At 39.8% G+C, this 17964-nt stretch overlaps 1 protein-coding gene across 1 annotated transcript in view; it reads right to left on the bottom strand.

Annotated features, from left to right (window-relative positions):
* AKIRIN2 (akirin 2) overlaps positions 1–17292 on the bottom strand; it is a 35065-nt gene extending 17773 nt beyond the window's left edge. Inside the window, exon 1 of the mRNA XM_036767227.1 lies at positions 16362–17292. Coding sequence (XP_036623122.1) covers positions 16362–16596 — 235 coding nt within the window. The 5' untranslated portion in view covers positions 16597–17292. The remainder of the gene's footprint in view (positions 1–16361) is intronic.
* Positions 17293–17964: the final 672 nt, after the last annotated feature.

Raw genomic sequence — 17964 nt, 5'->3', positions numbered from 1 at the left:
ACCAGACTTCTCAACCCACGAACGCAAAGGACAATGGAGAGGTTAGTGGGAAAACTGCTGTACTGGGTGATACAGGAGTGGTCTGGCACCAGCTGTGGCAGTGGCAGCAGTAACAGGAAGCTCCTGCGGCTGCTTCCAGAGCTCCAGAGTCAGCTGCTTCCAGAATCCCTGGCTCACAGGTGGGAGGAATCAAGTGCAGATCAGAACAGGAGTGCAAGGAATGCTTTGCTAGCTCACAGGCAGCTTTGCCCTGTTTGGATCTGGGTCACAATCCAGGTTGGCAGTTCTTGGGGGAGGAGGAGTGCTGCTGTGGCAAGCAGTAGAAGTAGCTCTGGAAATGGCAGGGCATCCCCTAAAGTTTGGGACAAAGTACTCTCTACAAGCAGTCGTATCCTGACAAAAAGCTCAAAGGTCAAGCAGTCTGCTGGGAAAATGGCCAGGCAGTGAAAGGACACAGACTCAGCCTCTAGAAGCTTTTTTTGGTGACAAAGAAGACCAAAACATACAGCCAGAAGAAGCTGACAAAGTCAAAGAGCCTAATCAAAAGCTGCCAAAAAAAAAAAAAAAAAAGAATTCGCCTCAGGCCATGGAAGAGCTCAAAAAGGATTTGAAGGATTTGGAAAAGCATGTAAGAGAAGTAGAGGAAAAATTGGGAAGAGAAATGAGAGTGATGCAAGAAAATCATGAAAAACGAGTCAATGACTTGCTAAAGGAGACCCAAAAAAAATACTGAAGAAAATAACACCTATTTTTTAATAGACTAACCCAAATGTCAAAAGAGCTCCAAAAAGCCAGTGAGGAGAAGAATGCCTTAAAAGGCAGAATTAGGCAAATGAAAAAGGAGGTCCAAAAGACCACTGAAGAAAATACCACCTTAAAAATTAGAATGGAGCAAGTGGAAGCTAGTGACTTTATGAGAAATCAAGAAATGATAAAACAGAACCAAAATAATGAAAAAATGGAAGATGATGTGAAATATCTCATTGGAAAAACCACTGACCTGGAAAATAGATCCAGGAGAGATCATTCAAAAATTATTGGACTACCTGAAAGCCATGATCAAAAAAATAGTATAGATACCATCTTTCAAGAAATTATCAAGGAAAACTGCCCTGATATTCTAGAACCAGAGCTTTGTAAAATAGAAACCGAAAGAATCCACCTATTGAAAAAGATCCCAAAAAGAAAACTCCTAGGAATATTATTGCCCAATTCTAGAGCTCCCAGATCAAGAAAATACTGCAAGCAGCCAGAAGGAAACAATTTGAGTATTGTGGAAACACAATCAGAATAACACAAGATCTGGCAGCTTCTACATTAAGGGATCAAAGGGCTTGGAATATGATATTCCAGAGGTCAATGGAGCTAGGATTAAAACCAAGAATCACCTACCCAGCAAAACTGAGTATCATGCTCCAAGACAAAATATGGAATTTCAACAAAATAGAGGACTTTCAAGCTTTCTCAGTGAAAAGACCAGACCCTGATTAGAAAGTCTGACTTTCAAACACAAGAATCAAGAGAAGCATGAAAAGGTAAACAAGAAAGAAATCATAAGGCACTTACTAAAGTTGAACTGTTTTGTTTACATTACTGTCACGGACTTCCAAAGCCTCAAGCCTCGTAACTATGCTCGGGGTTCCCCCCAAGCCCCAGGCCTTTGCCTAAGCAAAAGAACCTGATCTCACGGAGAATGAATGGAGCGGGAGAGGAAAAGGTGGTGAAATGACTCCGTTTATTATTTCAGCAAGCAGCACATTTATAGCTTTAGTGACACAGGTTACGTGGGTGAAGGACAGGTGAAAATTCAATACACCTCGGTCCTAGCACCGCCCTGACTCCACCTACTCTCCTCCCCTTCTCTTCCCCCGCTAACCCGAAGCTCCCTGCGGTCAGGCAGTAACAGAAAAAGAACCGAAGTTCCACATGCTCTGCCAGAGAGCCGGAAGTTCCATGTGGTCAGGCAGCCAGACAAAGACCTGGGATTGCTAGGGAGGCAACAAAGGCGAGACCCCTCCTCCTGGCTCCACCCACATCCCAAAGCCCTGAGTTTATCTCAGCAGGCCCCTGGGCCTGGAGGTCCGAGGAGGACAGGGCTTGGCTCCAACTCGGCTGTAACACATTACTACATGGAAAGATGATGTATACAATTCATGAGACCTCAGTATTAAGGTAGCTGAAGGGAATGTATGTGTATGTGTGTGTATATATATATATATATATATATATATATATATATATATATATATATATATATATATATATATAAAAATATAGACAGAGGGGACAAGATGAGTTAAATATGAAGGGATGATACCTAAAAAAATAAAATCAAATTAAGAGATGAGAGAGGAATATATTGAGAGGGGGAGAAAGGGAAAGATAGAATAGGGTAAATTATCTCGCATAAAAGTGGCAAGAAAAAGCAGTTCTGTTATAAGGGAAGAGGGGGGGCAGGTGAGGGGGAATGAGGGAATCTTGCTCTCATCAGATTCGACCTGAGGAAGGAATAACATACACACTCAACTGGGTATCTTACCCCACAGGAAAGAAGAAAGAAGGAGATTAAAAAAAGGGGGGGACAATAGAAGGGAGGGCAAATAAGGGGAGGAGGTAATCAAAAGCAAACACTTTCGAAAAGGGACAGGGTCAAGGAAGAAAACTGAATAAAGGGGGATAGGATAGGAAGGAACAAAATATAGTTAGTCTTTCACAACACAAGTATTGTGGAAGGGTTTTACATACTGATACATGTATGGCCTATGTTGAATTGCTTGCCTTCTTAGGGAGGGTGGGTGGGGAGGGAGGAGGGGAGAGAATTTGGAACTCAAAGTTTTAAAAGCAGATGTTAAAAAAAATGTTTTGTATGCAACTAGGAAATAAGATATACAGGTAATGGGGCATAGAAATCTATCTTGCCCTACAAGAAAGTAAGGGAAAAGGGAATGGGGGGGAGTGGGGTGACAGAAAGGAGGGCTGACTGGGGAGAGGGGAAATAAGAACATATGCCACCTTGGAGCCAGGGGGAGGGTAGAAATGGGGAGAAAATTTGTAATTCAAACTCTTGTGAAAATCAGTGCTGAAAACTAAAAATATTAAATAAATGAATAAAAAAAATTTTTAAAAAAATTAAGTTTTCCAAGGAAAGCCCTATAAAACGCACAGTCCCACATGAATTACAACTCTAAATCCTATAATCTCAAACACCTGGCACCTAAGAAATATGAAAATATTTATTTGATAGCAGTACAGGGAACACTAAAAATGTTTGAATGAGGAAGTTTATTGATATATTTTTGCTACACAAGAGACTCTCAAACTTGAAATACAAATGTTACTGATTCAGAAAGCAGCAGAGCAATACCAGGCACTTACCAGTTTCTGAAAACATGCAGTGAGAGGTACCATCACTATTTCTTTTCTCAGGGCTGAAGAGAGTTTAAAAAATTATAAAGCCCAGTATCAATTCAGGCTATCCTACATCATCCACAGATCACCTAAGCTAGAACCTAAGAAATCTAGCTCTTCAGGATTGTTTTGAGGATCAAATGATATTTATAAAGTGCTTAGCACAGTGTCTGGCACAAAGTAAGCACAACATAAATGTTAGCTATTATATGTTATTGTTGTTCTTTTATACTTATGATTTCTTGACCAACTATATAAGGTTTATTGACAATCCTTTAGGTTGTAGAGCAATCTGTAGAAGAAAGGTGCTAAATATTATGCTTTTAAAATTTTCAATTTGTCATCTTTAAAAAGTACAATTCTATAAATTAGTATACTGTCAATCACCAATAACTAATTTTCCTACACTAATTATCTTACATCTTGAAAACCAAAATTGCGATCAGAAGGCCAACATCCCAAATTGAACATAACTCTGTAATGACTGTTACTTCCAAGTTTTAACCTTACCGTAGGCTCTAATAGGTGACATCTTATATGCTTATACTTCAGAAACAGGAGACATGAAAAATTTCTCTACAAATACCCACACACATTCATGGAAAAAAGCACTGGAATGATGGTCTATAAGTAATATTTGAAGACTTTTTAAAAATTCTCTCTAAACTTACAACTAAAAAAAAAACTACTTCATATCAGGATTGTTTAAATCTTTTCTCCTAGGAAATGAAATGCCAAAGACAGTAGTTAATAATCATAGGTATATAAAATTGTTATAAATTAGGTCAGTCCATCAAGTATTCTCTTCTTATGAAAGTTCAGCTGCTTTTTTCCCAGTCATCCCTCCCATTCTTTCACCCACCTGGCTAGCCACCGTGAGTGGTAAACACAACAATATGAAAACAATGTGATACCTATTCTGCTATTCAGAAGTTATTTACATTTAATATTTATTCTAGCAAAAGGAATGTGGCAGCAGTTTCTAGATCAGTATATTCAATTAACAATGATTAAGTGCCTATGAACATTTCTGGTTAGTTTTAATTTTTTTTTAATGAAAGCAACCTTTAAGATTTTGGAAAAATCACTGGCAAGTTAATTCCACTGAAGCTTTTAGAGGGTTAAATAAAAATTATCCTCAATAACTAGTGTCAATTATATAATGAGACTTGATTGAAGAATGATTGTCATGCTTTAAAAATGTCATCCTTTAAAAATCAAGCTCCTCTCATTATTACTCCAATTTGTTTTTAGAAACATTATTTTTAAAGAATTAAGCCAGAAGTCAAACACAGAAACAAATGCCCACTATAAATCAAAATATTCTTTGTAATAGCAAGGAATTAAAAAAGTAAATTTACTAAATCTACTGATGAAATGAAAGAAACTTGAGAAGTTTGTAAAACTGATGTAGAATGTAAATAAGCATAACCAAAAAACCCACAATATACCTAATAACACTGTCAATAAAAAGATGAAATTGATGAGTAATTGATAAAACTAAAAAAAAAAAATCCTTTAGGTAAGGAGGCATACTTTCTTGATGGCAGAGAAGCGTCAGAATATTTTAGAGTCAGACAAGGTATCACCATATTGTTGCTTAATTGTTTTTGTCACAAGGGAGAATTCAGGCAGTAACAGGAAAAGTTGAAATGACATCTATAAAGAAAAATGTCTAAATCAAAAATATGGGGATTTTTTTAAAGAAAAAATTAATTTTAAATCATTCAACAATCATTTAAAATAAGCTTTCTATGTACTAGGCTAGTTACCTGCCTTCATGGAGCTTGACAACATTTACAAGGGGGTCAGGGGTGGGAGGGTGGGGTAGGACTGAGTCTTGAAAGAAACAAAAGATTGATTCTATGAGGCAGAAGTGTAAGAAGAGTTTGAGGGACAGCTAGTTCAAAGGCACAGAGATAGGAGAAAGAGCATCCTGTGAGCAACAAGAAGGGCAGTATGGCTGGAATATGAGAGTGAGAATAGTAATGGACACTGTCAGGAAAAGGAAAAGTCAAGAAACACTTAGAGACTATGCCAAGTGCTGAGCTTTCAGAGAAAGGCAAAAAATAATCCCTGATCTCCAAAAGCTTAGTCTAGTGGGGGTGACAACAGGAAAGAAACTGTACAAACAAGATATGTACAGGAAAAATTGGAAATAATCTGAGAGAGGAAGGCACTAAGATTAAGAAGGCCTGGGAAAGGCTTCATGTAGAAGGTATGACTTTAGCTGAGACGTAAAAGAAGCCAGGTGGCAGAGATGAGGAAGAATTCTAGGCTTGAGAGACAGTCAGTGAAAATGCCCACATTTGAGAGATAGCATATGCTAGGAACAGTAAGGTAGCCAGTATCACTGGATCACAGAGTATTGGGAACGAGTGGACAGGATGTAAGGTGTAATTAAAAGTGGAAAGGCAGGAAGGGTTCTCATTATGGAGGTCTTTAAAAGGAGATGATAAGGGAGCCAAACAAAGCGATTTGAAGTGACTGACTGGAAAATGGACTAGAGTGGGGAGAGATGAGGCAGAAAGCAGAAAACTATAGCAATAATTCAGGCAACGAGGGCTTGTACCAGGGGATATATACAAGAGATGTTACAATGGTAGACATGACAGGACTTGACAACTGATTAGATGTGGGGAAGAGGTAGTTAGACTGAGGAGTCAAGGATAACACCCAATTTTGAGCCCAAATGACTGGGAAGTTGGTGGCACCCTTTACAGTAATGGGGAAGAAGGGAAAGTTTGGAGCAAAAAACTGAATTCAGTTTTAGACATGCTAAATTTAAGATGTGTGTATGAGACATCTAGTTCAAGGTGTGTCCAATAAATAGGCAGTTAAGATATTCGAGAGATTGGAAGTCAGAAGAGAAGTTAGAGCTGGACAAATGGATCTAATAACCACCTGTTTACAGAGGTGACAGGTGAATCTTTGCAAAATGATGAGATCATCAAGCAAAATACAAATAAAGGGAAAAGATGGCCCAGGACAGAGACTTAGGGGACACCCAAGGTTAGCAGGGGTGACATGGATGAAGTCATATAACAAACAGGAGTTTATTAGATCCCAGAAAGTCACCTCTAGTGACTTTTAGTTGGAGGGGGGCTAGGTGACAAAGTAGATAGAATGCCAGGCCTGGAGTAAGGAGGACATTTTCCTGAGTTCAAATCTGGCCCCAGATATTTATTAGCTGTGTGACCCTGGGCAAGTCACTTCACCCTGTTTGCCTCAGTTTCCTCATCAGTAAAATGAGCTGGAAAAGAATATGGCAAACCACTCCAGTATCTTTGCCAAGAAAACCCCCAATGAGGTCCTAAAGAGTTGAATGTGACTGAAACAACTGAACAACAAAGAGACTGAGTGGGGGGAATGATTTGGTCGAACATGGACAGGTATATGAAGAATGGATTGGAAAAGACAGAAGATCTGGAGCAGGGAGATGAATTAGAATACAACTGCAAGAGACCAGGCAAGACTAATAAAAGCTCTGAACTAGAGTTGTTAACTGCGAGGGGAGAGAAGAGGAAGTGTAGATGTTATTATGGAAACAGTAACAAGATTTGGGAAATGATATGAAGGGTGAAGGTGAGGGGTTGAGATTTACAATGAGGCTAACCTTAAAAAAAAAATCTAAAAAACTAAGGAGTAACCTAAAATAAATAGGTCCCCCACATCTAACTGGTCAATAGGACCCACCCATGACTTAGAATCACTTTTCCTCTTTCAAGAATTATTCAACCAGCATACCTATGCCAATATTCATTGTGAAGGACTGCCAACAAAAGTGTCAACTATCCATAATGAGGTGGACAAATATCCACTAATAATTAATAGAAAACTGGCAATTTAATTTGCCAAAGCTAAGAAAATATTTCAAGAATGATTCATTCAAGAACCTGCATCTCAATTTTACTTACTACAAACAAAATAGTTAACAGTAACTTTCTAGGTGAGAGTTTAGGCTTTTATTCAAATTAAATAACAAATTAAACTTTCAAATTCGTATTGAACCTCAAAGTTCACACATCAGTTGTATCAATTAGGGTTTGATTCTAAGAATAAAACCTTGTAAAAGCCACTTTCTCATTCTTTTAAGGAAATTTTGTTGATTTTTATACATCAATCTTTCCCCAATAATGCAACCCTACCCCCCATAGAATTCTTCCTCGTTACAAAGAAAAAAGTTAAGCAAAAGCAACCACAATGACCACATTTCATAGCACATGCAAACATTCTGTACCCATAGTTCATACTACCATCTCTCTGGGGAAAATGTATTTCATCATCAGTCCTCAGGAACCAATCCCACGCTTTGTCTAGTGCCTTTTAAAAATATGCACACGCATGAAAATATTACAAGAGCTAACATCCTGTAAGAGTTAATAATAAAGTCCAAAAGAAGACTAATATAAAAATGAGGACTATCATAATTAAAACAAAGCCAGTCTTCATGAACATACTATTTTACTTTAAACCTTTCTTAAATCTTAAACCAATATATAATGAGAAATAGAAGACTCTATTATAAATATCCACAAACTTTGGGAACATGTACCCACACCATTCAGCATAATGGTACAAAGGTAAATATGGGACCACCGCATCTATTTATCGAATGATGATAAATACTGTGGTGTTCTATTGTTTCTTAAGTATTATTATCACTTCTTGTGGCCATGGGCAGTTACCACCCAACAGCAAGATGTAAAGGAAAGAAAGATGGAGAGACAGAGATAGAAAGATACAGACAGGAAGAGATACACAGGCAGACAAGGCAAGAGACAGAGAAGGAGCACCAACGAGGAGTTAGGTACTAGTCCAAGTTCAATTAGGACAAAAGGACCACCCCGCCCCTCTTCCTTCTCTGGACCTGAGTTTATTCATCTGTTTAAAAAAAAAGGGGGGGGGGGCAGTGGCAGTTTAAGACCGATAACACAGCTAAGATCCCTATTCAGCTCTAAAAATTTGTTTATAATACCTATCATATGTGCGTGTATATGCATATACACACAAACTATATAAATACACACACACACACACCCCACCCCCAAGGGCTTCATTAAATTACCATTTGTACACAAGGGGCCAGACCAAGAAATAGTCTTAGGACCACATAAATGATATTTTAAAGTTTTCTTGTCTCTTTTTTTTTTTCCATTAAAAGAACACAGATATTTTTAGCTTTCTTCCACTTGGCAAGTTGTAAAATAATCCCACCAAGAACTGAAAGTTTGAGACTAGCAGTTACTTATGGATGAAAAATCCTAGTACCAAACAAATGATATCCTTTCTTGCTCTGGAATCCTTCAATTCCTTTGGAAATTTCAGAAAACTGAAGGCCTGGTAATTTTCACATAACAACATTAATTTTCAAAAAACATACATAAAACTTATTTGAAAAGATGTATTTCTTCTTAGTTTCTGTTAAGGAAATGTTTGACTTAGCAAGTTCAACAAGTATTTATCAAGCACTTACTATAGGACACATAAAGTGCTAGGTGCTCTCCATGAGCTGGGATTACAAAAGGGACATAACAAGCTTCTCAAATTTGAAGTTATGTGAAGCAAACATCAATTTGCTTTCGAGTTGCAAATGTCTACCCACATTTACCCTCATCTTCTTGAGAGGTTTAACATTTTTAAAGGACACTTTTTCAAGCACCTTTGAAAGATTACTGTACTTACCAAGGTAGAACTGCTCTTGCAACCAGTTACAATTAAATACTACATACATGTTGCTGAAATGATTATGGGGAAGGGGCTGTCTACACCAGTGACATCAAAATCAAACAGAAACTGGAGTGACTAAACCACATATAAACTAAAACTGTCTAAACCATCTTTGGGGGTCACATATTGACTTAGAAAATCACAGTATTAACATTATGTATATTCTATTTTATTTACTTTGTTAATTACTTCCCAATTTGGAACTCAAGAGTGTTAAGGCCTGTGTTTGATGCCTCTGGTCTACACCAAAGTTTAAAAGGAGCTTACAGTTACAACCACCTTTAAGGCCAACTGATAAAACTGAGAAGTAAAGCTCAAGTAACAAGTCAGATACAGTAATCAGTCTTTTATCTAGTATCTCCATGAGGTACCTCTAATCTTAGGAAATGCTATATCACACATAAACATACCTCTCAATTACTTTTCTTAACAAAACTCAACACTGTAATTATATGGCCAAGCTTGGCCCCTAAGAAAACATGAAAAAAAACACATTTCCCTTTTCTTTATGGCAAAAGCGATGAACAATGTAGTACATTGCAAATACTGTCAGACTTATCTGATAAGTTGGTTAATTTTGCTCTACTGCTCCCCCTACAGCTCCCCCCTTTTTATTCTTTGTTCCCAGAGATGGCTTGCTTTTGGATAGGGAAAGAAAGGATATATTTGGAGATTAATATTAAAACAAGATACCAATAAAAAGCTTTAGGAAAGAAGCAAAACTTCATGGTGACATGATTAAATGACTAAATGAGAATCTGAATCTAGGACCTATGATTCCAAATCCAATGTTCTTTCTATAGTACTATATACTTCTTTTGTGGTTCAGCACCAGGCTTACTTCAATTTACTCAGACTTTTAGACAACGATTACCAGCAATAACAAATGACATCTCTTTAGCAATTTGCAATATTTACAAAGCTCTTCTAGTAAAGCCAGGAGGGCAAGAAAGTATTATTTCTATTATTCAGGTGAGTTTATAGAGGTCTCCATAGTCCCATGAAGCTAATGAGAGCAAGAACTGGAACCCAAGTCTTCAGACTTTAGGTCCTGGGCTTCTTTTACTGCCTCCCCTAAAAATACCCCACAATACCAGAAGTGCTCTGTAGTTGTCTTAAGTTAAAGCTTTCATTAATTATTTTAAAGCCTCAAATAAAAGGGTGTTCAAGAAGTCTCTTTCAAATATTACCAAGTATAAAAATGCATTCTAAATTCTTTTATTTTCTAACAACAGAGAAATCTAAAACCATTTCAAAAGCACCAGCACACACAAAACTGAAGGAACCACTAAGATCACAAATAGAAGTTTATTTTCATATCTTACAGAAAAGCACAATCCAGTAGAAAAAGCACTGAAAGTGAACTCATATCATAGTTAAAAGTCAAAAGACACCTTAGAAGCTACTGCAAACCTGGACCTTCTCCTTATTTTACTGGAGAGGAACTAAAGACTAGGGAGGTTAAAGTGACTCGAAGGTCACCTAAAGCTAAATGGCAGACAGAGTTTCGAACCCAACAACTCAGAGCACATGCCATCTTCTGCTTCCTATGTGACCTGTAACCTTTCTGGATGTACTTCCTAATCTATGAAATGAGGGTTGGACTGGATCTAGCCCTCAGTAATTCCACTCTAAATATACAATATGATCCTATTCCTGAAGTTACGCATTTGCTAAATCAATTGCAAAGTCAGTATCTTGTACATGTACTTCCTATGCCCCTCTAAGACATACATATAAGGTACAACCTGGATTAATAGGTAAGACAGAGTTTTTTTTTTCTTTACCTAAAGGTTCGAATTCCAACACCATCATACCAACTAATTCATGTAACCTCCCCCCCCCCTTCCCCTCATGCCTATAATTTTGAGCTGAAGGAAAAGGAGGCTTCCTTTACCTACGAAACCACTAGAGAAAGCACAGAAACCTGCATGAGCATGCACACCATGGCAAATGACTAAGTTATGAGTGGCACATGTATTTATATTTTTTAACCCTTTTAAAAAAAATCTCAACTATTTAATTTATTCCTTAACAATAGGGCAAGTATTAAAAGGTGGCTTTAAGCCATTGATAGTCTGCAAATCTAAGAGTTTATTGACCTGCTGATTTAGTCGTGTTTCATCCTTTAAGTCACTGGGATTTTGTTTTCTATCCACCGTTCAACGTCTAAGCAGAAAGTTTCACAATGGAGCACAATTTCATTATGCAAATAAAATTAAAGATAGTAAAAACTATTTTAAAAACAAAAATAGGAGGTAATAAGTCCAAAGCATGGAGATTATTAAACATACAGTTTAGTTGCCACATACACTAAGCAACTACAAGTGATTTTACAGCTGTCCAAATAACCACAAAATATTAAAACATTTCTGTTCAATATAAATTACATCTGATGTGGGATTCCTTCTTCGATATATCTCATATGTTTCCCTAGAACCATTTATACTTCATTTAAGCCAGCTGGTGTTTCAATTTGAAAGCATGCATCAGTGTCTGATATACAATCTATATTCCTGTTAAACCCTATCCAGAAGCTGCAATTTCTAATTAATGGCAAATTTCCAATTGATACACCTGAGTTTTTATAAAAGAATTTTAAGATCAACCAATCCATTGTTGAACTCCTAAGGCATCTAACACTTAAAATTGGAACAGTAACAATAATGTCTCTTAAGTCTTATTTTAATAAGACTTTCTCCATTGGACCTCACATGACACTGTTTTGCAACAAATACTTTTGTGTAATATTGTACATTACAATATCTCTCATATTCACCTAACCCACTCTGAAGTACCATGGGGGTAGGAATTCTTATCTAAACTTTTTATCTCTTCCAACATATAAACACAATGTTCTGCACATGAAGGTTTAATGAATGCTGAATGACTAAAAATGTTATATTCACAACCAGACTCATAATACTACTAAACCTAGAAGGAACCTAGGAGATCTAATAATGGCTAGCCCAACCTATTCCTTTTACCCCTAAATTTAGAAAATGAGACTCCAGATGATCTTTTTTTGCCCAGAGTTACAGAGGTAACAGTAATAGTAGGCTGGCAAGGATGGGACTTAAACTCAATTCTTCTAAGTTCAGTGGTGTCCTCTTCTCTTCTACCCCTCAGTCCTGAATGCTAGTCCTGGTTTTGCCATTAATCATAGACCCTCAATTTCCTTATCTGTAAAACAAGGAGGCTGAACTGAGTTAAATCGTCAAGGTCCCTTCTAGTTCCAAAGTTCCATAATTCCTCAATGATTTTATGAATCTAGTACAATTATTAGGAAAATAAAGATTTTAATGTGATACCAAAATAGATTGGCATCCATGGTGATGTACATTTAATCATGTACCTCACTTTTCCTTTCCACTTATCGTTGCTGTTCAGTCATGTCTCTTTGTGACCCCATTTGGGGTTTTCTTGGCAAAAAATACTAGAGTGGTTTGCCATTTCCTTCTCTAACTTATTTGACAGATGAGGAACTACATATAGCAAACAGGGTTAAGTGACTTGCCCAGGACCACACAACTACTAAGTGTCAGAGGTCACATTTGAACTCAGGAAGATGAGTCCTCCAGATTCCAGGCGCCGGACTCTTATCTACTGCGCCACCTAGCTGCCCCTTTTACTTATCATATGGTGTGTTGCAAGATACTGCATGATCTTGCATGTCACTAACCCCTTCTCAGTCTCATCTGTGCAGACTAAATGAGAACATGAAAAGCATTTTACAAATCTTAATGTGCTATGTATAAAGTTAGCTTTTTTTAAAAAAGCATTTTTAAACTATTTCTGTTCTTTAAAATTTTAATGACTATCTCTAAGCTAAGTGGAAGGTTATTAAAATACTCATGTGCCAACTTCTAATGCTCTATTATGATATCCCAGTATGTTGCAAAATTAAGACTGGGTATCACCATTCTAAACCTTAGGAGGAAAAAAAAAACTCTATACTATGAGAGCAATCAAGAGGCTGCTGGCAACTCCTGGCAATAAAACAAGTTACTAAGACTAGAGTGAATTACTTCCTGAGATACTTCCAGGTGGACAAGCTTTAACATATGACTACTTAAGTCCTTTTTGTCTCAAGATTCTGTTAAATTATACGACTGGTAGGAATTACTGTACTATTCTTTAATATTTTCTTGGGTGTAAAATACAAAGATGACATGGTAACCACTATAGTTCTCATAATTATGAAAAGAGAACTGAATGCAGAGTAACATGGGGAAATGGACACAGAACTAAAAATTGATTTTTGTATTCTAATTAATTAAGTTGTTATAAGATGGAAACTCTAAAATATATTCTAGTCCCTGCCGATATCAAAGTAGTGAAAAAAGAACCAAGCCATAATCTGCAGTTACTGCAGGTTCCTTTAATATTTTGCTTTCCTTTACTAAACTACTATTGCTTTTTATATATGGTTGCTTTGGCATTGTCTCCCCCACATTAGACTGTAAGCTCCTAGAGAGCAGGATTATCTTTTGCATTTAGTACAGTACCTGGTACATAGTAGGCATTTTAAATAAATGTTTATTGACTGAGACTTCTCAACCTAACATCTGACTTCTTTTGAGGAGTACTTACACTTAAATATTTCTTAGTTTAAGAATTATGCCCTACAGAAAAGGAAATAGATTGTTTCTAGGCACTTAATATTGTTTTTGTCATTAAACTTGAAAGGGGTAGGCTTTTCAATAGATGGTGTGTAATGCTGATGCTCTCATTATGACAGTATTACAAAAGCTATGCACTACTACACACCTAATAAATATGGATGAATGCACACAACCTTAAATTATAGTAAGAAGCTATTCAAAACCACAGTAATACACGGAATCTTGTTAATTATGTATCTAAAATTAACTTAAGTATAATATAGAAAACTATTACAAAAGTATCTCAACCCATTTCACTTCAAGATAAGTATTTAGATGCCTGGTACAAGGTCTGGATCTAGTTAACTAATCACTTTAACAAGAAAAAAAAAATCAAAAGCAGTTTGGATGCTTAGTTCAAATTTCAAAATATGAGGGAAATTCTGACCAAACTCTCCAAGTAGAAGTCAATAAAAACTATTTCAAAAATATCAAGTATGTGAAAAGAGTAAGTTGGATCCGTCTAACTATCAATTTTGTGGACAGATTCTAACACCTGCTAAGTAAGTTTTAAAATTGGCATTCTCCCCATTACGAAATGATTTTGAATTAAGTTCTAAGGAAAAGTAAGTTATAGATCCAGCAGGTCATCTGACCACATGCTTAATATAATTTACCAGTAATCAAATTTAGACTTTAGAGACAGAAATGACTATGTATTTAACTTCCAAATGTTTTCCCTTTGACATTGGAATTTATTGAACTAACCACAACTATTTTTCGAATGTACTTGCATTAATTATGTACTAAGTACATATTCTTCCAGTCAGTTTTCAATTTACACTTATTAAAAATGTTAAATTGTAAAGACATTAAAAAAAAAACCTGCAAGCATTCCTTGCTATAAAAGACTAAAGTACTAGGTGACATCTTCTTGATAAAAGCCATAAAACCAGGATCACTGTTTTTCCACAGAAAGTCATCACAATCCAGATAAAATATTTTGTTGAAACAAAATCCACTAACACTATAGCCAAAACTCCTTGTGCATGAATTAATTCCAAATACTGGAAAGTAAAAATGGTGGGGGCTTTGGGTGAGGGAGTATTTGAGCCATTCTATAAATTTTACTATCTTTAAAATATCTTAAATTCAATTTTAATCTTAAAATTAACAAAATTAAAATGAGAGGGAAGAATTAGGACAGCCAACTAAGAATGGCAGATACCACATTTAGAACACCAGGCCTCCCCAAAGGTTTTCTAAATTGGCAATAATTGGACATTTGGTTAATCCACTCTAGAAAAATGGATTTGTGACCATCTCTCTCACTCACCATACCAGTCATTAGTAGCAAATGCTTTATCAAAGGCCAATACACAAAACCTTAGCTAGCAAGCTACAAAGGAAGTCAATTTACACCTCTGTCCCACAAAGGCTTATTCCGTGATTGTGTATACCCCATGAGAGGAGCTTTTAAAGTACACACAAGGGGAACATAGTAGTGGGGCACACACAAAGCTGCCAAAAAGCATTCCACCACCACCCCCCGCCCCACACACACACTCCGTCACTTTCAGTTGTTTCGAAACCAAACACGAAAATATCCTGAGGCACTTGGGGTTGATTCCTTTCTTACTCAACACTCTGGGTGCATTCCCCAACACCTTTTGGCCAGATAAGGCTTTTCCTCATCCAGGCAATTAATTACCCAACTTAAGCTAATATTTTACATACAAACACATTCTCCAGAAAAACTCTGAGGTGGCTCAAGGTCTCAACGTGTGGTTTATCTTTCGGTGCCCTAAAAGAGCACTGTCTTTGTTGCTGAACCTGCCATATATGAAATAGACATCGACTCAGCTGAATCGGCGTTTCGGTGGGTGACTGATGCCAGGCCCACCACGCTCCTTAGGGTCATCTACCCCCAGCCCTCACCCCCACCCTACGAAAATCGGCCCTGTGCGAACAAGAGGTGCTGCCTCCTGGGCTCGGGGCGGTCAATCCCACAGTCAATAGCTGCAAGATTACCTACCGGGGGTGGGGGCGCTCCAAAGGGTCCTCTTGCTCCCCCAGGTTGGGGTAAGAAGACCCTCCGGGGGTCGTTTCCGCAGGGGCTGTTTCTACCCTACTTCCTCACCTCGATTCCTGTTCCCGGCTCTAAGAAACCCAATCTCCCCCTTCCCACTCCTCCCACGGCCCCTCTCCCGTCTCTCCCTTCAAACCCCCGCGCACCGCACCCCCCCCCCGAACGGCCATTTCTATTGTGTCTCAGTCTCCAGGACGCCTAATTAAAACAATCAAGCTGCCCCCCTCCCCCCGCCATCCCACGACCCTGAATACCCTCTACTACATAAAGCATGGGACTTTATCCATGGCTGGGAGGAGAACAGGACACCCCACCCCCGCCATTGCCTTCCTTCGGTCGAACCCCTCCCCGAACCCGCCTGTAAGTGGAATGGAAGCTCCCTGAGGGCCTGCGCGGTTCGCCAGTCGACCCCGTGTCCCAGAGCCTGGCTCGGCACACAGTAGGCGCCCAATGTTTGCCGCATAGGACGGGAGTGCCAGTGTGGGGGTCCTCCACCCCCCACCCACCGAGTTCGGAGGCCGGGGACCCACCTGTAGTGAGGCGAGAGGAGACTTCGCCGAAGGGGGACGGCTCCATCCGGAGGTATTTCTGCGGCGAGGCGGCGGCGGCAGAGAAGGAGGCGGCGGTGGCGGCTGCAGATGACAACGGGGAGGCGGCGGCCGAGGCGGGCGCCGACAATGGCGCACATCGCCGTCGCTTGGGGGACGCCGGGCTCAGCAGCGGGTCGAAATCCAGAGTCCTTTTCAAAGTGGCTCCGCACGCCATGACCGGGGCCGAGAGGGAGCGGGGCGCGGGAGAGGTGGGGAGGGGAGCCGGCGACCCCCTGGGGCCGGGCGACGGAGATGGGCAGCCGACGCGGACTACGCCGCCGCCGCCTCGGCGGGAGCAGCAGTGGCCGCACGGACCGGCGCTGGGCGGGGAGGGGGTCCGGGGTGACGAGAGCCGGCGGCGTCGGGGGGGAGGGGGCTCGCGCTGGGGGGCCTTCCTTCCTGCCTGCCTTCCTCTCCGCTCAGCTCTCGCTCTCCCGGGAGCCTCCGACCCCGGTCCCCGCCCCGGCTCGAGTCTTTCCGCCGGGCTCAATGGGCCCTCCTCTCAGCCTGTCCGTCTCCCTTCGGGTCGCGCGAAGTCTGAAGCCGGGACGCGACTTTCACCGGCAGGGCCGGTCTGGGGTGCGGCGGAGCTAGGACAAACGCCGGGAGGATGGCTCGGAGGAGGCGGCAGCGACGTCGGCGGCGGCAGTGGCAGCTGAAGGAAAGGCTTGTCTAACCGCTTCCCTTTTCCCCCCCCCCACCCCCCCTATAAGACTTCTCCCCACCAGCCGCCAGCCCCAATATGGCGTCAATAACAACGCCGCCGATTCAAATCCTGCGGCAGCAGAGCGCGTGCGCACGGAGGCGGGTTTCTCGAGGGATTCCTGGGAAATGTAGTCTTCCGTCCCTCGGGAAAACGGACGGAAAAGGCAGTTAGCGAGGTGGATCCGGAACTACGAATCCCACTGTGCAGTGCGCGAGAGCCCAACTTCCGGGATGGAATTTAAATCCCCTTCTTTACTCGGTTGATTTTGAAAAAGTGAGGAAGAGAAAGAAAGGGAAAGGGTGAGTTGGGAAAGAAAGAACCAGTTTAGAAGGGGAGTGGAGGAGATGACTGGCGCTTGGAAATGCTCGCTGGCATAAAGGAATAGGTGGAGGCCCGGTTTTGTATAGAGAGACTAAATGCTCTGTCACAGCTGACCCCGGGGTCTCACAGCTGCCATTTATCTCTGTAAAATAGAAAATTACCAGAGCTGGGAGGGCCTTATCGTATCAAACTGGAGTGTTGATCTTGCACCTAGAAAGTTGGACTACACTAAGAAAATTATGGAGGATTATGGAAATAAAATGATTCTTGCTTTTCTCTGGTGGCTTCTTTCATCTGGGAGCCTTATAAATTCTACAAAACCTTTGAAAGCCAAACTGACGGCTCATGTGCTAACAGACCCTTTGGTTTCCCAGAGGAGTTTAAACGACGTATAAACACAAAAGTTTTTATGGTAGCTGAAAATTCTACATAAGATTTCTGTGTTATCCGTATAGGATTTTTATTTTTATTCTCTATGAAAGATAAATTTATTCCAAATGATTAACACCAAGCCTA

Source organism: Trichosurus vulpecula, chromosome 7 (genome assembly GCF_011100635.1).
Source record: "Trichosurus vulpecula isolate mTriVul1 chromosome 7, mTriVul1.pri, whole genome shotgun sequence".
NCBI lineage: Eukaryota > Metazoa > Chordata > Mammalia > Diprotodontia > Phalangeridae > Trichosurus > Trichosurus vulpecula.
Note: the sequence above shows the minus strand (reverse complement) of the source record. Positions and strands in the feature narration are given on the sequence as shown.